This window comes from Crotalus tigris, unplaced genomic scaffold (genome assembly GCF_016545835.1).
Source record: "Crotalus tigris isolate CLP2741 ecotype Arizona unplaced genomic scaffold, ASM1654583v1 scf7180000019173.45859301935:6455823, whole genome shotgun sequence".
NCBI lineage: Eukaryota > Metazoa > Chordata > Lepidosauria > Squamata > Viperidae > Crotalus > Crotalus tigris.
The window spans coordinates 3,488,146-3,513,433 of NW_024097414.1; the positions used below are offsets into that span (position 1 = coordinate 3,488,146).

A 25,288-nucleotide genomic window follows, 5' to 3' on the forward strand; every position below is an offset into this window, starting at 1 on the left:
GATTAGATAACCGTTATGGTCATTTTTTTTCCTGTGGGCACAAGGGCACACATTAAAAATGAAATTTAGTTGCTTCCTCTCAAAGTGTACACACACACCACACACATTTAAAACATACTATATAAAACATATATATAGACCTACACCCTTACATATAAGTAACATATAAATATTATTCACTGTCCATCTTGAATACATAACAGAAGGAGGAAGCTTTGGAGAAAGGAATTTAACATGTATTGGTAAGCTAAATATTGGAATCCAGACAATAGGTTGCTGATAAAATATTAAGCATTTGTGATTATAAAAAATTAATAAAAGAAGAGGTGAGGCTGGCCATTGTTGGCCCGCAGCTGCCAAATTGAAGCTTAGTGTCCAGGTTCCGACTGATGATCCCAATGAAGCGAGCAGAGCTGAGACTTTCCCATCTCTAATGCAAAACTTTATTGAGCTCAGCATATCGGCACAGAGGAATGGAAAACCAGCTCTGATGAATTGGCATAGAATTTCCCTCCCCCTCCCAATTAGTGCAGGTCACATTATCCAATAAGGTGTCAGACAATTGTTATGAGATTGATTGAGCTAGAGCAGGGGTAGGCAACCTTGGCTCTTTTATGACTCGTGGGCTTCAACTTCTGGAATTCCTGAGTCAGCCATGCTGAGGGGAAAGAGAGGTTTCCAAGTTGAGAAGATTCTAAGATGCTAGGATGGTTCTTTGCTTTTAGAGACCTTTTCCAAATTGATTGTCCCTTCAGATGTAATGCTACAAGTTTTGTTCTCCGAGGGCTGAACCTGGATTGTGGGCCAGATGGGGAAATCGCCATGACGATAGTGGTGGGATCAAGTCAATAAAGATCATGTTCTTGATAGACCTCCCTGTCTTCTAGGTACTCCAGGATATGGTTCCTCCCAAAAAGCATTTGCTCCGACATCAGCCGGCAAACGCCCAGATCGGTTTGATGGAAGGGAACACATTTTGCACTACTCTACAACCTCGGCTTTTCACCATGGACCTCAACGTGGTAGAGCACAAAGTATTTTATACAGAGGTATTTGCCACTTTTCAGACCGTTTTGTAAAATTTGAGCCCTGTAAATCAGCAGCGCTGTGGATAATAATAATAATAATAATAATAATAATAATAATAATAATGTTGGAAGGGACCTTGGAGGTCATCTAATCCAACCCCCTGCTCAGGCAGGAAACCCTATACCATTTCAGACAACTTTTCTTCTCTTTGAACTTTCAGCTGCTGAATCTGTGTGAGGCTGAAGATTGTGCCTTAATGAAATTGCCCTGTTATAAGAGTCTGCCATCTTTGGTGCCCCTTCGAATTGCAGCGCTGAGTAAGTTGATCAAGAATTGAAGATAGCTGGGAGAGGTTTACTGCCTAAACCAGAGGTCTTCAAACTTGGCCCTTTTCTGCCTGGATGAGGAATTCTGGGAGTTGAAGTCCACAAGTCAGAAAAGGGCCACGTTTGAAGACCCCCTGGCTTAAAGGGAGCCAGTTCCAAGCTTAAAGGGAGCTGTGTTGAAGAAAAAAAATGGCATTCGTTGGCTCAGTGGCTTCCCCTGAACTTGGCATACAATTTCCAGAATTCCTAGTCAAAATTACTAGCAATGAGGCGTCCTTGCTACTCCCTGAACTTAATTGCTTTCTTGGAGACGTTTCACTACCAAAGTAGGTAATGTGATCGGTGCACAATAATGCACCAGTCCGGACTGGCAGAGGTGGCGGTGGTGGGGAAAGGGGATAGTTTTGTGCGTGCGTGTGCCCCCCTTTTGCAAATGCAGCTTCATGCCTGTGCGTGCATGCACCCAGTTGCCCATCACTTCTGTGGCCCAGTTCTGAACAGGCTACAATCTGGTACCAGGCCAGAGCCCGGGGGTTGGGGACCCTTGATGTAGCAGAATAGTCCACCAGAAGAGCCTCGTTTTAGGACTGTTTGAATTCCCGCTTCAGATGGGGACTTGCTTTGTTTGATTTCACGCAGACGCCTTGGCTGCCTGCAACTACTTGCCCCAGTCTCGAGAGAAGATCATCGGCGCTCTCTTCAAAGCCCTCAATTCGACCAACAATGAGCTTCAGGAAGCTGGCGAGGCCTGCATGAGGAAGGTTTGTGATGGGGAAAGGACACTCTTTCCTCTTGGTCTCCTTTCTTTTTTTTCCTCAAGACCGGAAGCTGTGAGAGAGCAGATGGCAGTTGAAACCAGTGAAGTTTCTCTCGAGATCTTGGCGGAAGTGGTTTCTCCAGGCCGCATTTACCATCTTCAACTCACAGAATTCCCCAGCCAGTAAGCTGTGTAGATTTCAACTCCCAGAATCCTCTAGCCCGGAATCTTTCTGGCTGGCTGGCGAATTCTGGGAGTTGAAGTCCAAAGGTAAAGGTTTCCCTGTCCAGGCATGTGTGACTCTTAAGGTGTAGTGCTCATTCCATTTCTTGGCCGAAGGAGCCAGTGTTGTCCGAAGACAGTTTTCCATAGTCATGTGGCCAGCATGGCTATACGCCAGGCATGTCAAATTCACGATGTCACATGACGTCGCATGATATATTGGGACTTTTTCCCCATTGCTTGCAATGGGGGGGGGGGCGTGGTGTTGGCGTGACCCATCTGGCATTTTGGGCCGGCATTTTGCCATGCCTGCTATACGCCAAAGGCTCGTTGAATGTTGTTACCTTCCCACTGAAGTGGTACCTATTTATCTACTCGCAGTTGCATGCTTTCGAACTGCTGAGGGTACCTATTTATCTACTTGCAGTTGCATGCTTTTGAACTGCTGACTACCTATTTACTCGCAGTTGCATGCTTTTGAACTGCTGACGGTACCTGTTCATCTACTCGCATTGAACGGCTGACAGTACCTATTTATCTACTCACATTTGTATGCATTCAGACTGCTAGATGAGCAGGAGCTGGAGCTAAGGATGGGAGCTCACCCTGTTGCGCACAGCTCGGGTCTCAAACCCCGACTGTCAGCTCCATCTGACAAACACAGCGTCTTGTGTTGTTGTGCCCTGCTTGAAGTCCACCTAACTTAAAGCTGCTAAGATGGAGAAACACCCGGTTAGACTGGTAAAATAAGCCCAGGTATGTATTGTAGGTCACACATTGGCCCAGTGATAATATCAGGAATGTCAGGGTCTTATTCGGATTGTGGTCCAGTAGCACAATGGAAGCATTTGCATTCTCTCGGCGTTCCCTGATCCTTGCCTGCTTTTTGGCCCCTCGCAGTTTTTGGAAGGCGCAACCATCGAAGTGGACCAGATTCACACCCACATGAGACCGCTGCTGATGATGCTGGGAGACTATCGGAGCCTCACCCTCAATGTGGTGAACAGGCTGACGTCGGTGACGAGGCTCTTCCCCAACTCTTTTAACGACAAATTTTGTGACCAGATGATGGTAAGAATCTGGCAGGAAGGCAGAAGTTCCGGGTGAGGAATTGACCATATTCTTGGTTGGATGTCAGTTTATGTAGAAAGACAGAAGACCGATGATAGAAGATCTGTTGTCGATCCGTTGAGTGTGCCCTTTTAGTTTACTCGTCCTTTTCTTTTTATCTATTTCATAATGAATTAATTTATCAGCCCTGGATGGATAAGAAAGAAGTGGATCCTGCATTTGCGGGAAAACGTTAGGAAGAGGGAGGAAAAAGTGGCCTGTGGCAATCCACGCCGAGTGACTTTTTTTTGTTGTTAAAAGTTTTATTGGTTTTCTAGTTTTACATTTAAATATTTAAAAAGCAGCGTGACGACTGAGTTAATCGATAATTCAATAACATACAAATATCTTTAGTATATGTCTCAAACTATGACATTAAATATTTCCTCTCTTTTCCCCTTAGTATTTACTGTCTCACATTTCAACTAATACAATTCTTATTATAGCAATTAAATAAAAAATAACTTTCTTACATTTACCAATAATTTTTAGTTTATACATATCCTAATTATTTTAGCAATCTTTATATATCAATGTAGAGTGACTTTTTAATAATAATAACAACAACAATAATAATAAAGTTGAAAGGGACCTTGGAAGTCATCTAGTCCAACCCCTGCTCAGGCAGGAAACCCTATACCATTTCAGACAAATGGCTGTCCAGTTTCTTCTTAAAAACTTCCAGTGTTGGAGCATTCACCGCTTCTGGAGGCAGGTTGTTCCACTGGTTAATTGTTCTAACTGTCAGGAAGTTTCTCCTTAGTTCCAGGTTGCTTCTCTCCTTGGTTAGTTTCCATCCGTTGCTTCTTGTCCTGCCTTCTGGTGCTTTGGAGACTAGCTTGGCTCCCTCTTCTTTGGGGCAGCCCCTGAGATACTGGAACACGGCTATCATGTTCCCCCCTCGTCCTTCTCTCCCTTAAACTTCATTTTTCATTGGTAGATACGCCTGCCACTCAGGAAGGGCAAGAGGTAACCTATCTCCCTCTGATCCTTTTGCAGCAACACTTGCGTAAATGGATGGAGGTGGTGGTCCTTACCCATAAAGGAGGGCAGAGGAGCGATGGAAATGTAAGTAGCAGATTCTGTTTTGGGGGCTTTGAACTCGACAGCAGAGACGTTCACAACAGAGGGGGAAATCAGGGTGTGAATGGGCAGGATTTGATTCTGGGTCCCTTTTAATACCTGTTTTTTCATAGGATGGAAGTTTTTTTGTTTTTTGTTTTCATAATAAGGCTGTAGCCCCTCCAAGGCATTGAGAGGCAGCTGGTTGGACATTAGCTGCTGCTGCTGAAGCTGAAGTGACAGGAGCGCCCCTTTTTTGTCTGAGTGAACAACGTGTGAGATGCCTGCGCAGTGGAAAGTGCGGCTGGACAACACCTGGTTTCTGTTAGCAATTTCGTCAGGGGGAATTACTGGCTCAGTTCCCCCCCCCCAGCTTCATTCTGGGAGGGGTTCCAGGTTATCCTTCCTGGGACGTTGGAGATAAATACAGAGAACCAATGACGGGAAGGAAGGAAGGAAGGGAGAGAGAGAGAGAGAGGGAGGGAGGGAGGAAGGAAGGAAAGAAGGAAGGAAGGAAAAGGAAGAGAGAGAGAGGGAGGGAAGAAGGAAGGAAGGAAGGGAGAGAGGGAGGAAGGAAGGAAGGAAAAGGAAGGAAGGAAAAATTAGGGAGAGGAAGGAAGGAAGGAAAAATTAGGAAGGAAGGAAGGAAGGAAAATTGGAGGAAGGAAGGAGGGAAGGAAGGAAAAATTAGGGGAGGGAGGAAGGAAGGAAGGAAGGAAGGAAGGAAGGAAAAATTAGAAGGGAGAGAGGGAGGAAGGAAGGAAGGATGGATACTGATGATTGTGCTGGGTAATGCTGGCTTGGGGAATTCTGGGAGTTGAAGTCCATAAGTCTCAAAGTTTCCACGTTGGGAGCCCCCTGATCTGAGTGGTGCTGACCGTCACTAGAGGGCCCGTCTCTCCATTGGCATTTTCTCCCTTATTCAGATGCTTTTCTGAAAACGGTCCGCAAGGCGATGATGCTGTGTTTGCGTGTATGTGAGAATGAACAGATTGGGGGGTGTCTAATCCCCAGAACCTGATTTATTCCATCAAACACCCGGAAGGGGAGATTCCAGCTGTGACCTCTGCACCCCACACAGTCCGTCACCATCCCAGAGAGTCGGAATTCTGCTTTTTCACAGCCTTGTCCAGCTCTCATCTCCTCCCCCCCCCCCCCCCGCTCAGGCCCACCCGGTCTGCTTTTTAGGTTTTTTTTTTCTTTTTTTTTGGAAATACGGGGAGCTTTGTGTATTCTGTGTGTGTGTTCCAAGGTCAAAAAAGAAAAAAAAAGTTGCTTTTCCCATCCCTAGGACAGTATTGCAGAATGCAGGAAAGGTTCCTTGTCTCCCTTCGGTCAGTTTGAGGTGAGAACACCATCCCTACTTTTTTTTAAAAAAATAAAATAAATCAGTTTTTGGTTTGTTGGTTTTTTTTCTCTCTCTCTCTCTCCTGACAGCAGTCCAAAGCAAACAGCACATACACGTTTTGTTTTTTTTGTTTTTGTTTTGTTTTGTTTTGGCATTTGTGTTCCCTTTTTGTTGTTGTTGTTGTTCATGCTGTGAATTTTTGTTTTTTTCTTTTCTTTTCCTCTTCTGGTGTTTGGCTCAGCCTGCCGTGGAAGGGGTAGAGGTGAGAATTCATGGTAGAGGCACAAGGAAGTGGTGATTTCTCCTCCTCCTCCTCCTCCTCCTCCTCCTCCTCCTCCTCCTTTTATAATAATAATAATATCCATCAGCATTGACAAATTTGCCATTAGTCAATAGCAAAAGGCGGCCTTACTAGGAACTGCTTCCATCCTGCGATGATATCTATAATACCATCGAACATTCACATCTGCCTATCCCAGGTCCTTATAAGGACTCGATAGGTAGACAGAAATGCCAAATCCAGTCTGAACATGTGGCTGACTGTGCGATGATCCATAATAATAATAATAATAAAGTTGGAAGGGTCCTTGGAGGTCTTCTAGTCCAGCCCCCTGCTCAGGCAGGAAACCCTATACCCTTTCAGACAAATGGCTGTCCTAGTCTCTATTTAAAAACTTTCAGTGATTCTCTTCCTCCTTCTTTCTCTTCCTCCTCCTCCTCTTTCTCCTTCTCCTCTTTCTCCTCCTCCTTTCTTCTCTTCCTTTCTTCTCCTTTCTCTCTTTTCTCCTCTTCCTCCTTTTCTACCTTTTTGGTTTCACTGTTTCTCCTTCTTTCTCCTCTTTCTCCCTTCTCCCTGTTCTGTTTTCTACCTTTTGGGTTTCATTGTTACCTTTGCTGTGGTTGGTTAGCTGTCTTTGTTGCGTGTCGGGGCAGAGTGCATTGTGCCTTTGAGTGCAGTGCTGTGATTTGTCCTCTTGTTTTCTCGTCTGTGACAGAGTGGTTTGCGTTAACACTTGCCGTGTGGAGAAGGGGTTTTAAGCATGTTCTTTATTTTTCACTAGGGGATTTGGGGTGTGTGTGTGTGTATTTATATTTATATATCTCTGAATATTTTGAGTTGCTAATGTCAAACTGAAAAGAAACAATGGAGGTCCCCATTTCCCTTTAAGTCCAGGGAACGCAGCCACTTTTCTAGATTTAATACATTTTTTTTCCTTCTTCCCCCTCCAGACCTTTTTTGGGGCGTTTTTTTGCAATCCAGTGTAAAAAAAAAAAAATGAGTAGAAAGTAGTCATCTTGTAAAAGAGACCCAACCAAGATGCCATGGATTTTAAAGTAGCTAGTCCTCATGAATAGCTGAGCTACAGTGCTGGAGAAAGATGGCTTGAAGGCCAGAAAGAGAGACAATTTTACGATCTAATCCTGTCCAAGTCCATTTTCAGCCCCAGTGCAGATTTTGCGTTTTGAAGAGATGTCACTTCTGAGTTTCATAATTTCCCGTGCTTCTCCCGTCATGCCATTAAAGACAAACAAGATTTTACTACCCAAACATAACCAAATGATGTAGATAAACACCCCCTTTCCTCAAACCAGTGCAGCTTCTGAAACGGCCTGGGGTAAAGAACCGTGGTTTAACTCCTTGATCTGGCTTGCTAGCCATCATCCCCTGTAGAAACAGGGCTGTAGCTTCCGTTGGGGCCAGCCGCTGGGTTAAGTATGTTTATGGGTGTATGGCTGCTGGGCGCTCGCTGATATTTCTGTTTCGTCTGCAGGAAATGAAGATTTGCTCAGCCATTATAAACCTGTTTCATCTGATCCCAGCTGCTCCACAGACGCTGGTCAAACCTCTGCTGGAAGTGGTGATGAAAACAGAACGGGCCATGTTGATTGAGGTAAATAACTCCTTCCTTCCTTCCTTCCTTCCTTCCTTCCTTCCTTCCTTCCTTCCTTCCTTCCTTCCTTCCTTCCTTCCTTCCTTCCTTCTTCCCTCCCTCCCTCCCTCCCTCCCTCCCCCTCCTTCCTCCCCTCCCCTTCTTCCTCCCTCCTTCCCTCCCTTCTTCCCTCCCTCCCCTTCTTCCTCCCTCCCTCCCTCCTTCCTCCCTCTCCTTTCTTCCTCCTTCCTTCCTCCCTCCTCCCTCCCTCCCCTTCTTCCTTCCTTCCTCCCCTTCCTTCCTCCTTTCTTTCCTCCCTCCCTCCCTCCTTCCCTCCCTACCTCCCCTATCCATCCATCCATCCTCTTAAAAATCCAGCTGCTCATGCTTTCCACCTGCTCGCCTGTGAACGGACCTCCTCTCCTCTGCAATCTGCAGGCTGGCAGCCCCTTCCGAGAACCACTGATAAAGTTTCTGACCCGCCATCCATCCCAGACCGTTGAGCTCTTTATGATGGAAGCGACCTTAAATGATCCACAGTGGAGCAGGATGTTCATGGTAAGACACGGCTGGCTTTAAAAAAAAAAAAAAAAGACGACTTTCGCCATCCCAGCCTAGGGCTGGCCTTCAGGGTTGTGTTTTCAACCAAACAGTGTTCAATAAAATAAAATTTGAGGTGCAAAGCAAGGCTATACTGCAGCTTAGCATGGAGGCTTTGGGCCTTGTTCGTAAACGTTGGATGGCTCTTCTCACCAAGCAGTTTTTATTATTTTTTTCTCCATTTCGAAAAAAAAAAAAATCTTCACAGAGTTTTTTAAAACACAAAGACGCCAAGCCTTTACGGGATGTCCTGGCAGCAAATCCCAACCGTTTCATCACGTTGCTCTTACCTGGAGGGACCCAGACAGCGGTTCGGCCCGGTTCCCCCAGCGCCAGCACCATGCGGCTGGACCTCCAGTTTCAAGCTATTAAGGTACGGTTGTTCCCTTCAACATAGGATGCTAAATAAAAGGTACCCATCTGGATTTCGGGGGCTTTGCTAGCTGTGGACCAGGGCTTTCCAGCCTTAGCAGCTTTAAGACCTGGGGACTTCAACTCCCAGAATTCCCAGAAGGGGAAAAAAAAAGAAAAAAAATACACACGTGTTGAGTTCCGACTCCCTCTCGTGCAGTAGAATAAAACGTCAAACATCATTTTTTTTTTTACTTTTATACAACAGTATAAACGAGCCATTTCTAGAACAAGGAAACCTTTCTAATTGGTAAAACCCAAAATCAAAGTTTCATTTTTTCTCCCCCCCCTCCACCTCAAACACAAAGTCCAGAAGTGGTTTCCAGGTAGAAACCAAAATCCTTATAATTTTTTTTTCTTTAATCCAAGCGGTCCATTCAGCCACCTTCGCGAACTCTCATCGTCTCTTGTGGGGCTTGAAGTGTTTTGTGTTTTGGTCCACTTTCCAAGAGTCTCCAGTTTGCAAATGGCCCTGCCTGGAACTCTAGCAGAGGAAACGTTAAATGGACAATAACTAATCACCTGCTGAAGGCAATTTACATACCGGCCGTCCTTGGTTTTCAACAGATCATCAGTATCATTGTTAAGAATGATGAATGCTGGCTGGCAAACCAGCATTCCTTGGTGAGCCAGCTGAGGCGAGCCTGGGTCAGTGACGCGTTCCAAGAGAGGCACCGGAAGGAGAACATGGCGGCCACCAACTGGAAGGAGCCCAAACTTCTGGCCTACTGCTTGTTGAATTATTGCAAGTGCGTCTCTTGTGTTGAATGTCTGTGGAGGTTCTCAGTCCTCCAGATCATGGTTTCCCTTCTCCTTCCCCTTTCCTTTCCCTTCCTTTCCCTTTCCCTTCCCTTTCCTTTTCCCCTTCCCTTTCCCTTCCCCTCCCCTCCCCTTTTCCTTCCCTTCCCTTCCCTTTCCTTTTCCCTTCCCTTCCCTTTCCCTTTTCCTTCTCTTCCCTTTCCCTTCCCTTTCCTTCCTTTCCCTTCCTTTCCTCTCCCCTTTTCCTTCCCTTCCCCTCCCCTTTTCCTTCTCTTCTCTTCCCTTTCCTTTCCTTTCCTTTCCCTTCCCTTTCCTTTTCCCCTTCCCTTTCCCTTCCCTTCCCCTCCCCTCCCCTTTTCCTTCCCTTCCCTTTCCTTTTCCCTTCCCTTCCCTTTCCCTTTTCCTTCTCTTCCCTTCCCCTTCCCTTCCCTTCCCCTCCCCTTTTCCTTCCCTTTCCCTTTCCATTTTCCTTCTCTTCCCTTTCCTTTCCTTCCCTTTCCCTTCCCTTTCCTTTTCCCCTTCCCTTTCCCTTCCCTTTCCTCCCTTCCCTTCCCTTTCCTTTTCCTTCTCTTCCCTTTCCCTTTCCTTCCCTTCCCTTTCCATTTTCCTTCTCTTCCCTTTCCTTTCCTTCCCCTTTCCCTTCCCTTTCCTTTTCCTTCCCTTCCCCTCCCCTCCCCTTTTCCTTCCCTTTCCCTTTCCCTTTTCCTTCCCTTTCCCTTTCCCTTTTCCTTCCCTTTCCTTCCCTTTCCTTTCCTTCCCTTCCCTTTTCCCTTTCCCTTTCCCTTCCCTTCCCCTCCCCTCCCCTTTTCCTTCCCTTTCCCTTTCCTCCCTTCCCTTTCCCTTTCCTTTTCCTTCCCCTCCCCTCCCCTTTTCCTTCCCTTTCCTTTTCCTCCCTTCCCTTTCCTTTTCCCTTCCCTTCCCTTCCCTTTCCCTTTTCCTTTTCCTTCTCTTCCCTTTCCCTTTCCTTCCCTTCCCTTCCCTTCCCTTCCCCTCCCCTTTCCCTTTCCCTTTCCATTTTCCTTCTCTTCCCTTTCCCTTTCCTTTCCTTTCCCTTTCCATTTTCCTTTCCCTTCCCCTCCCTTTCCCTTCCCCTCCCTTTCCCTTTCTTCCCTTCCCTTCCCTTCCTCCCCCCTTCCTCCTTCCCCCTCATGAACGAGACAGGCCTTTTCCGCACAAGGGAAGCCTGTGGTGCTTTGCGTGTTTTCACGTCTGGCTTTCCCCTCTTAATCCTTAGGAGAAATTACAACGACATCGAGCTGCTGTTCCAGCTTCTCCGTGCCTTCACGGGCCGGTTCCTCTGCAACTTGACCTTCTTGAAGGAGTACATGGAGGAAGACATCCCCAAAAACTACACCATTGCCCAAAAGCGGGCGCTGTTTTTCCGCTTCGTCGACTTCAGCGACCTCAATTTCGGCGATGAGCTGAAGGCCAAGGTGAGGCACGCTAGCTGAGGAATTCTGGGAGTTGAAGTCCACAAGTCATAGAAGGGCCAAGTTTGAAGACCTCTGGTATAAGGTTTCCTGCCTGAAGTTCAAGATGGATCTGCATGCGCCTTTGATACCTACATAGGCTTTGTCTTCCTAATATTGTAGGTCATTGACTCTCTTCAGGTTTTTATAAATATTTTGTTTGTCTTTCCTTTGGCTGGTAGGTTCTGCAGTACATTCTGAATCCTGCTTTCCTGTACAGCTTTGAGAAGGGGGAAGGGGAGCAACTTCTGGGCCCCCCCAATCCTGAAGGCGATAACCCTGAGAGTATCACCAGCGTGTTCATAACAAAGGTCTGTCTGTCTGTCTGTCTCTCTCTCTCTCCCTACCTACCTACCTACCTATGGGTTGGTCTGTCTGTCTATCTATCTATCTATCTATCTATCTATCTATCTATCTATCTATCTATCTATCTGTCTATCTATCTATCTATCTATCCATCCATCCATCCATCCATCCATCCATCCATCTATCTATCTCATCTATCATCTATCTATCTATTTTTCTATCTTTTATCTCTATCATCTATCTATGTATCTTGCTTTACCTTAGTAGGGCCACACCTGGAATATTGCATCCAGTTTTGGTCACCATCCAGTTTTGGTTACATGAGACTTTGGAGAAAGTGCAGAGAAGAGCAACTGAGATGAGTAAAGGCCTGGAGACTAAAACATATGAAAAATGGTTGCAGGAATTGGGTCTGGCTAGTCTAGAGAAATGAAGGACTCTCTCTCTCTCTGTCTGTGTGTGTGTGTGTAACATGATAACAGTGTTTCATTATATGAAGGGCTACTACAAAGAAGTGGGATGTGAACTTATTTTCCAAAGCTCCAGAGGGCAGGACAAGAAAGAATGGATGGGAAATAATCAAGGAGAGAAGCAACCTGGAATTAAGGAGAATTTTCCTAACAGTGAGGACAGTTAACCAGTGGAACAGCTTGCCACCAGAAGTTCTGGTTGCTCCATCCCTGGAGGTTTTTAAGAAGAGACTGGACAGCCACTTGTTTGAAATGGTTTAGGGTCTCCTGCGTGAGCAGGGGGTTGGACTAGATGACCTCCAAGGTCCCTTCCAGCTCTGTTCTGATTCTGGTTCTGACATTTCTCTCCCCGCCTTTGGGCGATTCAGGTTCTGGACCCAGAAAAGCAAGCCGACATGTTGGATTCGCTCAGGATTTACCTCCTCCAGTTCGCCACCTTGCTGGTCGAACACGCCCCACACCACATTCACGACAACAACAAGAACCGGAACAGCAAACTCCGCCGCCTGATGACCTTCGCTTGGCCCTGCTTGCTCTCCAAAGCCTGCGTGGACCCGGCCTGCAAATACAGCGGGCACCTGCTCCTTGCTCACATCATTGCCAAGTTCGCCATTCACAAAAAGATTGTCTTACAGGTACATCTGGGGCAAACGGGAGATTGCCCGTCTTTGGAAGCAGCCCTTGTGGGTTTATCCAATCCTGCTTTTTGCTTTGTTTTCCTTTCCGTAAACGAGGACGGTTTTTAAAAACAGCCCTTTGTTCCGAATGATACAGGGTTTCCTGCTTGAGCTGGGGGTTGGATTAGATGACCTCGGAGGTGCCTTCCCACCCTTCATTCTGTTTTAATGTAAAAGCTACATATTTGAGATCCCCACCCATTGCAGTCACGTCCACCTTCCCTTCTGTCCAGGTGTTCCACAGTCTCTTGAAGGCCCACGCCATGGAGGCTCGGATCATTGTCAGACAAGCCATGGCTATCTTGACCCCTGCGGTACCTGCTCGCATGGAGGATGGCCACCAGATGTTGACCCACTGGACCAGGAAGATCATCGTGGAAGAAGGCCACACCGTGCCTCAGCTGGTCCATATCTTGCACTTGATCGTTCAGCACTTCAAGGTAGGAACTCAGTGACGGCAAAGTGGGAACCGCGAACGCCGCTCGAAGTGCCCGGATCGTGATGAGCATTAAAAACTAAAACTGGTAAAGAACTGAATGACTGCCTGTACATTTGCTAGGAGAAGTGTATGTGTGAACGGAGCACGAGTTTGCGTTTGTGTAGACAGGATGGATTTCTCCCAGTAATTTCCTCAGTGTTGGTCACCAGCCGTTGTGACTGGTGGGATGGATCAACCCGGCGAATTGCGGGTGGTCCTCCACTTAACAAAAGTTCATTTAGCGACCGAAGTTACACAACAGCATCAAAAAAAGTGACTTACGACCGTTTTTCACACTTATCGACTGCGGAAGCACGGTCAGGTGATCAAAATTCAGACGTGGGGCAATTGCTTCACATTAATGATGGTTGCGCTATCCCAGGGTTCATGCTATTAGTGAGCTCCAGAGAGTCACAAATAAACTGAAAATGCTTTGTTGGCCGGAGGCTTTTTGAATGGAGTATACAAAACCAGAAAGCTCTTTTTCTCTTCTTTATTATGCTGTGGTCTTCCTAGTGCAAAGAAAAGGACTAAGTGTGGTGTATTTGCAGCTGCTTGAATTCACTCAGGGAGGCATATAGGGACCAAAGACCATTATCATTCCCCCAAAACACGGTTGTAACTGTATAACAACATTGCCTGTTTCACAGTTTTAACAGAACAACAGTAGAATGACAGAATAACAGAGCTGGAAGGGGTCTTGGAGGTCTTCTAGTCCAACCCCCTGCTCAAGCAGGAGACCCTACACCATTTCAGACAAACGATTGTCCATTCTCTTTAAGAAAAGACTGTCTGAAATGGTATAGGGTCTCCTGCTTGTATGTTGCTTGTATATAAGGGTGTAGGTCTATACCAGGGGTAGGCAACCATGGCTCTTTTATGACTCGTGGACTTCAACTCCCAGAATTCCTGAGCCAGCATGGCTGAGCTTGGAAATCTCTCCCTTTCCCCTCAGCATGGCTGGCTCAGGAATTCTGGGAGTTGAGGTCCACGAGTCATAAAAGAGCCAAGGTTGCCTACCCCTGGTATATACATATGTTGTACGTAGTATGTTTAAATGGGTGTTATGTATGTGTACACTTGGAGAGCAAGCAACTCAATTTCATTTTTAACGTGTGCCGTTGTGCCCAACAGCGAAAAATGACAATAAAGAATATCTAATCTAATCTAATCTAATCTAATCTAATCTAATCTAATCTAATCTAATCATTTTAAAACGGATTTCGTTAGCCGAGGGCCAGGAAGATAAGTTTGGAGCAGTTTTGGGCCACGTTTTTCACGGAAATTCTTGCGCGCCACCCCTCTGCAGGTTTACTACCCGGTGAGACACCACTTAGTACAGCACATGGTGAGCGCCATGCAGAGGTTGGGCTTCACCCCCAGCGTGACCATTGAGCAGAGGAAGCTGGCTGTGGACCTGGCCGAAGTGATCATCAAGTGGGAACTGCAGCGAATCAAAGATCAGCAGGTAAATCCCCCTGCGAGGATTGGGGAAGGAATTAACTGGAGTGATTTCCGATTCCTAAGCTCTCCTTTGTCCCTTTCTCTCCCCCCCCCCAAAAGCCGGATTCAGACATGGACCCAGGGGCCAGTGGCGAGGGCATGAGTACCGCTTCATCTGGGGTGAAAAGGGGACTGTCGGTGGATTCCGGTCAGGAAGTGAAGCGGTTCCGAACGGCGACTGGGGCCATCAGTGCAGTAAGGATTTGGGGCTTTGTGGCCTCCCATCCCTCATTGCTTCTGTTTCCTTGACGTTTGTGCTGCTCTTCCTTCCGAAGGAGCCTAGAGCAGTTTGATCTCTTTGATTTATTTTTAATCCCACACGGAGTTATTTTTATCAATAACTCTAGGGGGCAAACGTAGCTAATGCCCCTTCCTTCTGCTATTTTTCCCCACAGCAACCCTGTTGAGGTGGGTTGGGCAGAGGGAGAGAGAGGGACTCAATGGCCCCCAATTACCCATCCAGCTTTCATGCCTAAGGCAGGACTAGAACTCACCGTCTCCTGGTGATTGGGTCAAAGTCACCCAGTTGGCTTTCATGCCTAAGGCAGGACTAGAACTCACTGCCTCTGGGGATTGGCCCCAAATCACCCAGCTGGCTTTCATGCCTAAGGCAGGACTAGAACTCACCATCTCCTGGTGATTGACTCACAGTCACCCAACTGGTTTTCATGCTTAAGGTGAGACTAGAACTCATCGTCTCCTAATGATTGGGCCAAACTCACCCAGCTGGCTTTCATTCCTAAAGCGGGACTAGAATTTACAGGCTCCTGGTGATTGGCCCAAAGTCATCCAACTGGTTTTCATGCTTAAGGTGAGACTCGAACTCACCATCTTCTGGTGATTGGCCCAAAGTCACCCAGCCAGCTTTCATGCCTAAGATGAGACTAGAACCATCTCCTGGTGATTGACTCACAGTCATCCAACTGGCTTTCAAGCTTAAGATGAGACTAGAACTCACCATCTCCTGGTGATTGACCTAAAGTCACCCAACTGGCTTTCGTGCCTATGGCGAGACTAGAACTCACCGTCTCCTGGTTTCTTTCCTGGTTCCTTCACCAGCAGACCAATCTGTTGACTAAATGCTAAAAACAAAAATCATTAGCTGTAAACTCAGTAATCCTCAAAATAAAGACCCGAGAAATGCAGCGAAACTGAAGGACACAAGTGTGCCTGTAGGCATATTCAGAGCCCCATGAATTGTGTGTCTGTTCTGTGTCTATTGATGTGCAGTTTCCCTGTGCTCATAGGCTGTTGTAACACCTGGCTAACCCTTTCCATGTCCTCCGCGTTCTCAGGTGTTCGGAAGGAGCCAGTCGCTTTCCGGAGCCGATGCTCTTTTCTCCAAGTCTATTGATAAGCAACACACCGACACGGTGATCAATTTCCTGATTAGAATTGCCTGCCAGGTACAGTTCTCTTCTGAAGTGGACGCGGTCTGGCTTGATCAGTGTCCTTCCCTTGAAGGGAGACCTGAAATATTTTCTTGATCCCAAAGCAGAGAAAGAGGAACGAGAATCCACTAGCATTGCCCCCATCTCTCTGGATTTGCTCATCGCAGCTTAACTCCAGATTCACGGCAACATTTTTAGGGCTGAGGCAATATCCAAGGAGCTCTGGTTAATAAAAAAAAGGGGGTGGCTTTATCTCTACGAAGCACCTAAGGGGCAGGACGAGAAGTAACGGATGGAAGCCGGTCAAGGAGAGACCCAAGCTAGAACTTAGGAGAAATTTCCTGACAGCGAGGACAATTAATGCATGGGAACGGTTTGCATCCAGAAGTTGTGGGTGCTCCATCCCTGGAGGTTCCCAAAAGACAAACATTGGTCTGGAATGGTAGAGGCTCTCTTGCTTGAGCAGAAGGTTGGACTAGAAGACCTCAAAGGTCCTTTCCGACCCTACCATTCCATGTTCTACCTTAGCCCAAGAGATAACCATTTCCAGGACAGATGTTTTCCCCACCTCTGCTGCTTGGTGACGTTTTAGATTCAGGCTGGGTGTGTGTGGAAGCCTCCAAACCTCATTTCTACATCCAGAAGAAGTTCCCTGGAAGTATTGAACACCATTCCCCCTTAATCAGGCATCTCCAGGTCTCTCTTTGGGAGACGTAAAATGGGATTCCTGCAAATGTGGGAGGGAGGATGGCCTTAAAACATTTTTTTTTTATTAAAAAAGTTTTTATTTTCCATTTATTCATACAAAATATAATTAACCATTGGTACCGCCTGCCCATTCCCCCCAGGCTGCGTCCACCCTCTCTAAACCTTCCCTACTTCCCTCCTCTTTCTCTCCTCCCCTCCTACTCTCTTCCCCTCCCCATCTCCTCTAACCATCCTACTTCCTCCCTACTCCTTCCTCCCCTCTCATCCCTCTCACACACATGAACGCAGCATAAGGGAAATGCCCAAGCATTTGGGATGGCCTTAAAACATTAATGAGGTCTAAAAGATGATGATGACAAATATTTGCCACTGGGTAATTATTCTTGCTTAATTGCTAGGTAAATGACAACTCAAACACCGCCGGCTCTCCAGGAGAAGTGCTCTCCCGCCGCTGCGTTAACCTTCTGAAGACGGCTTCCCGACCGGACATGTGGCCGAAGTCGGAGCTGAAACTGCAGTGGTTTGATAAGCTTCTAATGACCGTGGTAAGCCGTGCTTGTGGCTTTTGAAAGACCTCGTCAGCGTAATTAAGTGCCTCATAAACCACCTTGCCTTGTGCTTACGAGTTGCCGTGTGCGGCGTCCGGGGAGTCGGTTTGTTTTAAAAAATGACGGAGAAAAATCAAATAGGTGCGGAGGGCTGTCGGCGGATGGAAGCGGAGATCTTGAAATGTCATGTTAGCTTCTTTAATTGCCAATTTAATTGGATGTCATGACTTGGAAAATGTTCCGCTTAATGGGATTGATTTATCGTCTCAAATAATTAACGCTCGTCCTCCTTCTGGACGCGCGATGAAAACGCCAGTGGTTGCGGATGGGAAGCAAATAGCGAGGCCTGGAGATGGAATATTGATGAGACTAGTTAAGTTGCTTGTCCTTTCTCCCCCGCCCCCCACCAATGCAACTCTTTAAAAAGGGTCGAGTTTGCAGAGAATTGTCCCTGAGGTCAGCCTTTAGATGTTTTGATGGTAGCTTCGTTCTCCCTCTCAGAGTAGTTTGAGTCCACCATGTTCCCTGCAGATGTTCCAGATTTCTGTCGATAGCTCAGTCTCAAAGGTGCTTTTCCAAAAGGCAACTGGACTTCCTTGTTTTTTTCCTCTCTCTCTTTCTCTCTGTCTTCCCCTCACTTTCTCTTCCCCTCCTCTCTTTTTCTCTTTTAAAGATGAGCTTTTATTATAGTTATACTCTGATATGTGAATTTGAGTTTGGAATTTTGGGGTATTCTTTTGTGGTCTAACTAGAATTCTCTCCCTCCCTCCCTCCCTCCCCTTCCTTCCTTCCTTCCTTCCTTCCTTCCTTCCTTCCTTCCTTCCCTCCCTCCCTCCCTCCCTCCCTCCCTCTCCTTCCTTCCTTCCTTCCTTCCTTCCTTCCTTCCTTCCCTCCCTCCCTCCCTCTCCTTCCTTCCTTCCTTCCTTCCTTTCCTCCCTCCCTTCCTCTCCTTCCTGCCTCCCTCCCTTCCTTTCCTCCCTTCCTCCCTCCCTCCTTGCTTCCTTCCTTCCTGCCTCCCTCCCTTCCTTTCCTCCCTCCCTTCCTCCCTCCCTCCCTTCCTTCCTTTCTCCCTTCCTTTCCTCCCTCCCTCCCTCCCTCCCTCCCTCCCTCCCTCCCTTCCTTCCTTCCTTCCTTCCTTCCTCCCTTTCTCCCTCCCTCCCTCCCTCTTTTAAAGATGGGCTTTTATTACAGCCACACTCTGATTGTTTGATAACATGAACTTGAGATGTTTTCTTTGTTTTGGAAGAAACTAAGATCAAAAAGAATCTTTCAACCCCTGCTGTGCCCGTGGTTTTTGCCTTTCTCATCCACAAAGTGCCGTTACATTACATAGACTAGAAAAATGATTTTTGGCTGCTCTCTCCTGCTCTGAATAATTGAGTGTAGGTCTTTTATTTTGGAAATTGTCAGATCTTTTTTCTTCTGCATCCAAGGACACATGCCGAAAGTGAAAAAGAGAGGCTCCTTCATTCTTGGGACATCTTGTTGGCATGAGGAAGCTTGGGGGGGAGTGAGGATCTTTGACCCTCTGTAGGTGATGACTTTCGGTAGTTCAGCTGTTGGCTCTTCTAGCTGTGGCTGATGGGAGTTGGAAGGTCAGATTTCCGTTTATGTCTCAGGCTTGACCTTCTCTGGCGCTGGATCTGAGGAACGATTCACACGTGTTTTGAGACTAGCAACATGTTGGATTGATGGGGTTGACAGAGGACAGGGTGTAAACGTTCCCCAGATTTCACCCATCTCTGTGTCTGTTTGGGTCTTGCATCTGTTGTTGAGGTGGTGGACTTCCCTTTATCTGGGGTGTTCGTTGTCACCGGTGTCCAGAAGATCCTAATTTAGACCTCAGGCATGCTTGTCTGGAAAAGACATTCCCCAACTGGGAAGATGGTCATTGAAAATAATAATAAATAATCACCTCATTTGTGATTTGATCTCGGGACAAAAGGTTGATGGCATCTAAAAAAAAGGCCGATTTTGCTTGGGAATTAAAGTATTTAAATTTAAATCAAGAATTAAAACAAAGGGCATGTAAAAAGATTAAAGAACGGCAACGGAACCGAAGTTTATTAAACCGAGATATTTCATTACTCATCCAAGTGACTTCTTCAGTCAAAATGAAAAATGTTGGTTAGTCAGAGAGTCGTTGGAATGTATTAACTCTTGCCATGCTGACTGCAGGGGTTTCTCCCCCAAATGAAATGCAATCTATCAATGAAGACTCAATCATCCCTTACGGAAAGACTCGCTGACTCTGTGTCTAACCAAATTTGGTCCCGTTGCCCTGATTTAACCTTTTTAGATCCTTTTGGCCTGGAAGAGCCTTGATTTGCACAAAGAAAGGGAACTTGTGACCCTCGCAGGCCCCAGCCAGCCTGACCCTTAGCCAAGGTCACTAGAAGCTTCAACGTAGCACCATCTGAAGAACCAAAGTTTGCTCAGATCAGAAAACACATCAGAAGAATGGAAACGGTTCCACCAAAAGCCTCTTTAGATGAATGTGCGCACGATTTTTTTTCGTGTTGTGTCTTCAAATTTTCTTTGTCTCGCCAACGTCTCCTTCCAGGAGCAGCCCAACCAAGCCAACTTTGCCAACATCTGCACCGGATTGGAAGTTCTCAGCTTTCTGCTCACCGTACTCCAGTCTTCGGTGATCTTGAGTAGCTTCAAGCCGCTTCAGCGAGGAATCGCTTCTTGCATGACGTGCGGGAACACCAAAGTTCTGCGAGCCGTCCACACGCTCCTTTCCCGCTTGATGAACAACTTCCCTACAGAACCAAGTACGTAGTGACCACAGGGAAGGGAGATGGCCTCTGGTGTCCTCCTCTTGGAAAATAGGAGACCAGAAACGAAGGGCAGAGCCTCTCTCTAACGTTGCCCTTGTTTTTGTGGACTTCTTTTTTTATTTTTTAAAAAGTTGCCCTCGCCTCCCCAGTTGAAATAAAAAAGTGGAAAGAGGTAAGCACTAGAAAGACATCATTATCCGGTCGCATAAAAACTTAATAACCTGTGGCGGTTATTACTTTGGCTCAAGAAATGCATGTCATAAATTTAATGTCTTTTGCAATTACTGGGGTTTTTTTTTTCCCCGGCTTTGAAAGTGCCGTTTTCTCAGTTGTTGAACATGGCTGTATTAGTAAGACAAGGAAGGGAAATTAAGTGGAAAGGGAGACTTTTGATAAGACGGAACAACCGGAGAGAAGCGAAGGCTCCCCTCGGCCAGTTCTTGCCAGGGAGAGACTTCCTCTGTCTGCTCAGTAGAGAGATGGATGAGAGCAGCATCGTGATGGCAACTGAGTTGAATATTAGGAATATGCTTCTGTTTGGATCCAAACCAGCAAAGCTACTGCAGCTGTTTGCAGCTCTTGAAATAATCCATGTCTTTTCCTGGGCTTGCACGATAGTTGCATGGATACAGGCAGCAGAAGAATCGTTCCAAATCGCCTTGATTTTTTTAGGTCCAAAGAGTTGCTCGTTCCTGCTTAGTTGTTGATTGTGGAGATTCCACATCAGGGCTGAAAAAAATGGACATGACTTGACCGTTAGGACCGTCGTAGCTTCTCCACAGTCATGTGAACAGAATGTGGATGCTTGGCAACCTACCGCAAGAGCCAGTTTGGCCAAGTGGTTAAGGAACCAGGCTAGAAAGTGGGCGATTATGAGTTCAAATCCCGCCTTAGGTATGAAAGCTTGCTGGGTGACTTTGGCCCAGTCAGCAGTAGGTCATACATTCTAGTCCCCTTAGGCATGCAAGCTGTTATAAGCCACCCAGAATAAGTCAGAGACTCTCAGACAGACAGCATATAAATTTAATAAATAAATAGAAACTAAAGGGAACCAGTCTGGTTAAGGCGCCAGGCTGGAAACCAGGAGATGGTGAGTTCTAGTCCCGCCTTAGCCATGCAAGCCTTCTGGGTGACTTTGGGCCAATCACTGGGAGACGGTGAGTTCTAGTCCCGCCTTAGCCATGCAAGCCTTCTGGGTGACTTTGAGCCCGTCCTTCTTTCTCAGCCCAACCCACCTCACAGGGTGATCGTTGTGGGGGAAACAGGAGGAGGAAGACGTGTTGGGTACATTCTCTGCCTTGAGTTATTTGTGAAAACAATCAAGGCGGGTATAAACACATAGCAAAGAAAGGAAATAACCCATCCCACCGGCTAAAAGCTGGAGAACCCCGTTCAGCACGTGAATCTCTTCTGCTTTGTCTGCTCTTGCGCAGGTACTTCAAGCGTGGCCTCCAAATACGAAGAGCTGGAGTGTCTCTATGCTGCTGTTGGGAAGGTTATTTATGAAGGACTTACCAACTATGAAAAAGCGGCCAGCGCAAACCCTTCTCAGCTTTTCGGTAAGCCGTTGGATCGATCGCATCGTTATGATGGAGCACGTAATCGGGGAAACAAAAAAGAAAAACGGCCCGCTTTCATTGACACGAATATTTTGAGAACTGCGAAGAAGAAAAACTTTCTATAGGGGTTTTTTTTTTTTTTTTTTGCTGACCATTCATAATAGACGTAGGACAACGTCGTTATTGCTCCCTTAAAGCTGAGGAAGTGAGTTTGCCAAAAGCACGATAGATTTGTTAAGTTAATGGTTAGCTTTGGGAGAATTGGGGTGTGTGTGTGTGTGATGGTGGAGAAAAGCAAAGCTAACCCTACCTTCCCCCCCCCTTACTCTGGAGTTAATACACAACCTTTTTGAAGACATAGTTTCTTAGGTCTTCTTGTGAGAGTAACTACAGGTCGTCCTCAAGTTACAAGCATTTTAGTGACCATTCAAAGTTACTACAGCCCTGGAAAAAAGGGATTTTGGGGAGTTGAAGCCCACAGGTCTGAAAATTGCCAAGGTTGGGCACCTCTGATTTTAAAATCTTTCTGTTCTCTTTTTTTCAAAATAGCCTCAGATCAGGCCGGTTCGAAAGAGATGGGTTCCCCCCCGTTCGTATTCTTCCAATATTGCCTGGTTTCTTTCTTTGTATCTTTCAGGTACTTTAATGATCCTGAAGTCTGCCTGCAGCAACAATCCCAGCTATATCGACAGGCTGATTTCAGTCTTCATGAGGTCCCTCCAGAAGATGGTGAGAGAGCATTTGAACCAGCAGGCTCAAGCAGGAACAGTGGAAGCCAATACAGGTAGATCACCAGGTCGAAACTGCCGACTTGCCCTGTTGAACTTTCACGCCGGAGCAATTTGGATCCCGAGGATGTGGGGTTTGGCTGGTTTTTGTGCAAAGATTTGGTTCTCCTAGCTAGCATTTCCTCTCCTGGAAAGGTGAGAAAACGTATTCGGGAGAACTATTCACGCAAAGAATATAGTGCTGATCCAGAAACATCCCCTCTTATGGCTAGTGTGATTGTATTTGTTGCCTCTGTTGAGTTGTGGTCCTGGTGGTATGGGGTGTTGTGTTACGTGGCAGATTTCTAATGCTCTAAGCGGCCCACCATAGGTGAGTTGGGAGGCCATATCAATTTGCTGAATAAATAAATAATGAAAAAGGTAAGATATTGCAAGCTGAATTTAAGGCACCGAATCACGGGGTGCTTAACCCAGGCCTGTTGGCTGAACCCCGCTCGATCTGAGTTGCTTGTCCGGGCTGTGTTTGCAGCTGGTACCAGCGAGTTGGTGATGCTGAGTTTGGACTTGGTGAAGACCCGCCTGGCTATGATGAGCATGGAGATGAGGAAGAACTTCATTCAGGGCATTCTGACCTCGCTGATTGAAAAATCGAGCGACGCCAAAATCCTGCGGGCCGTGGTCAAAATTGTGGAAGAGTGGGTCAAAAACAGCTCCTCCATGGCGGCTAACCAGGTAACCTAAAAGGAGTATTTGGGGGGGGGGGGGGAAGGAAGAGGGGAATGGACTTGAACATGGTCTTGTGGTTAAGGCACCTGACTAAAAAAAACGGGCAACAGTGAATTCTAGTCCCCCATTAGCCAGGCAGAGTTATGAAAGACCTCTCCAGAAGTACCCATGTTTCCCCAAAAATAAAATATTATTTTTTGCTCCAAAAGACGCATTAGGGCAGTGGTTCTCACCCTATGGGTCGGGACCCCATTTGGGGTCGAACGACCATTTCACGGGGGTCGCCAAACAACGCAGTCCGCCATTTTTTCCCCCCTTTTCCTTAGCTGTGCTACTCCCTTTTATTCTATTGGCTTTTGAAAGCCAATAGAATAGACTCTCTTGAATAGAGTCTAATTCTATTGGCTTTCAAAAGCCAATAGGAATTGTCCAGGCTGTCTCTGCCCTGCTGAGCCTGCCAAAAGTCCCAGTCTGCAAATGGTGCTGCACCAGTTGAGTAGTCCTCGACTTACGACCGGTTGAGTAGTCCTCGACTTACGACTGGTTGGGGGTCGCGGCATTAAAAAGGTTGAGAACCACTGCATTAGGGCTTATGTTCTTGTCAGGTCCCCAAAATCTCTGCATTTTCCTTGCATATACTACTTTGGGGGGCCTGCCGTTCTGCTGGGGGGGGGGGGAGGAAGAGCTTGGGATAACTTTCACTTTCTACTTTCCCTCTCCTGCCTCTATCCTTGAGAAAGGAATGGTCTCCCTTATCAGGGAGATGGTGGCAGAGAAAAGAAAGCCGGAGAAGACCTTGAGATCCCACCAACTGTGCCAGCTACCCACACCTCATACCACCTGTGGATTGGCTGAATTTCAAATGGACATCATGACTCTGGGTGGGAGGAGGAATACTGCTAATTTAACTATATCATTTGCGCTGGATTTTCCCCAGACCTCGCCTTGACTTCCTTACTGTCACTGACCCCTAATAAAAGTTTCCTTTTGAGACAAGGCCTGTTTCAAGAGTTCTGCTTTCTTGGGTGGTTAGCTGAGGCGAGTCCTTACACTTCTATTCCAGGAAATATGGTACTAGATGCTGTCTGTCTGGCTGATGATCTTAACTGGAGCTTATTTTTTAAATAAGCCCGAGTCCTGAAAAATCATGCCAGGGCTTATTATTTTCTGGTTAGGTCTTCTTTTCGGGAAAATACGGTACTTACAACCTAGTTCTAAAGTTTTGCTGTTCTTCCCTCTCTTCCATCGTCACACGACAGCGGTGGTGTGGTTAACCCACCCTGCTTTAAAAAGTCATAAAACGGGGCACAACTCACATAACCGACAGAAGGGAAGTTCTGGTCCCGATTATCGTCATAAGTCGAGATTTATTTCAGAAGTGAGCTACATTTACCGACAGCTGTTCTTTTGCCCTTTTAGGGCAGGGGTCCCCAACCCCTCGTCCGTGGACCGGTAGCGGGCCACAGCATGCCAGCAACCAGTCTGCACAAACAAGCAAAAGCCCCATCCGTGGGATGCAGGCAGCACATAGAACCACGCACCCTTCCGGTCCGCGGAAAAACCTCTCTCCATGGAACCAGTCCTTGGTGCCCAAAAAGTTGGGGACCTCTGTCTTAGGGAACAAGCCGGAGAAAAAAAAATCAACTTTTTTTTCCCTCCCCCCCCCCCCCAAACAGATTCCGACGCTGCGCGAGAAGTCCATTCTGCTGGTGAAAATGATGACCTACATTGAAAAACGTTTTCCAGAGGACCTTGAGTTAAACGCTCAGTTCTTAGACCTTGTTAACTACGTCTATAGGTAAATTGCAGCAATTAATCAGCCGGGTCAGTGTATCTCGGTTCATAATTTGTGCCACACCTGACCTTAAGAAGGCACCATTCATCTTTTGAAGTCAGCCCGGGGATTGGGAATGTTGGGGGGGGGGAACGATCAATTTTTAGGTTTTAGTTCGTGCTCACGCCACTCAAATGCCACGTCAATCTCTGTCGGTTCTTTTAAGGGAAAAGAGGTCTTTCCCCCAATCCTGCAGGAGTTAAAGAGTTTTTTTTTTTTAAAAATTCAAGATAGAAAATTCAGGGGGAGTCTTGTAATTGGCTAATTTGGTCTCTTTGCATTGTCCCGGAGCATAGCTGATTTATTGTCATTTTTTACTGTGGGCGCAACGGCACCCATTAAACATGAAATTTAGTTGCTTGCTCTCAAAGTGTACACATACATAACAGACAATTTAAACATACTATATGCAGCATATGGATAGACCAGGGGTAGGCAACCTTTTATGACTTTTTTAGTCATAAATTTTTAGTCTTTTATGACTCGTGGACTTCAGCTCCCAGAATTCCTGAGCCAGCATGGCTCAGCATGGAAACCTCTCCCTTTCCCCTCAGCGTGGCTGGCTCAGGAATTCTGGGAGTTGAAGTCCACGAGTTGTAAAAGAGCCAAGGTT

At 46.6% G+C, this 25,288-nt stretch overlaps 1 protein-coding gene across 4 annotated transcripts in view; it reads left to right on the forward strand.

Annotated features, from left to right (window-relative positions):
* The window catches only part of LOC120315678 (transformation/transcription domain associated protein), an 84,185-nt gene that overhangs the window by 21,327 nt on the left and 37,570 nt on the right, over positions 1 to 25,288 (forward strand). For 2 of the 4 annotated variants that reach the window (XM_039360429.1, XM_039360430.1), the window contains exons 27-49: positions 888 to 1,049; positions 1,250 to 1,346; positions 1,995 to 2,116; positions 3,235 to 3,405; positions 4,444 to 4,512; positions 5,798 to 5,851; positions 7,627 to 7,746; positions 8,164 to 8,283; positions 8,534 to 8,698; positions 9,304 to 9,485; positions 10,730 to 10,928; positions 11,147 to 11,275; positions 12,109 to 12,375; positions 12,651 to 12,857; positions 14,205 to 14,363; positions 14,459 to 14,593; positions 15,694 to 15,804; positions 16,896 to 17,042; positions 19,609 to 19,822; positions 21,262 to 21,387; positions 22,025 to 22,171; positions 22,645 to 22,847; positions 24,518 to 24,639. In XM_039360429.1, coding sequence (XP_039216363.1) covers positions 888 to 1,049; positions 1,250 to 1,346; positions 1,995 to 2,116; positions 3,235 to 3,405; positions 4,444 to 4,512; positions 5,798 to 5,851; positions 7,627 to 7,746; positions 8,164 to 8,283; positions 8,534 to 8,698; positions 9,304 to 9,485; positions 10,730 to 10,928; positions 11,147 to 11,275; positions 12,109 to 12,375; positions 12,651 to 12,857; positions 14,205 to 14,363; positions 14,459 to 14,593; positions 15,694 to 15,804; positions 16,896 to 17,042; positions 19,609 to 19,822; positions 21,262 to 21,387; positions 22,025 to 22,171; positions 22,645 to 22,847; positions 24,518 to 24,639 — 3,428 coding nt within the window. The remainder of the gene's footprint in view (positions 1 to 887; positions 1,050 to 1,249; positions 1,347 to 1,994; positions 2,117 to 3,234; positions 3,406 to 4,443; positions 4,513 to 5,797; positions 5,852 to 7,626; positions 7,747 to 8,163; positions 8,284 to 8,533; positions 8,699 to 9,303; positions 9,486 to 10,729; positions 10,929 to 11,146; positions 11,276 to 12,108; positions 12,376 to 12,650; positions 12,858 to 14,204; positions 14,364 to 14,458; positions 14,594 to 15,693; positions 15,805 to 16,895; positions 17,043 to 19,608; positions 19,823 to 21,261; positions 21,388 to 22,024; positions 22,172 to 22,644; positions 22,848 to 24,517; positions 24,640 to 25,288) is intronic. The other 2 variants (XM_039360431.1, XM_039360432.1) reach the window with 1 other exon arrangement.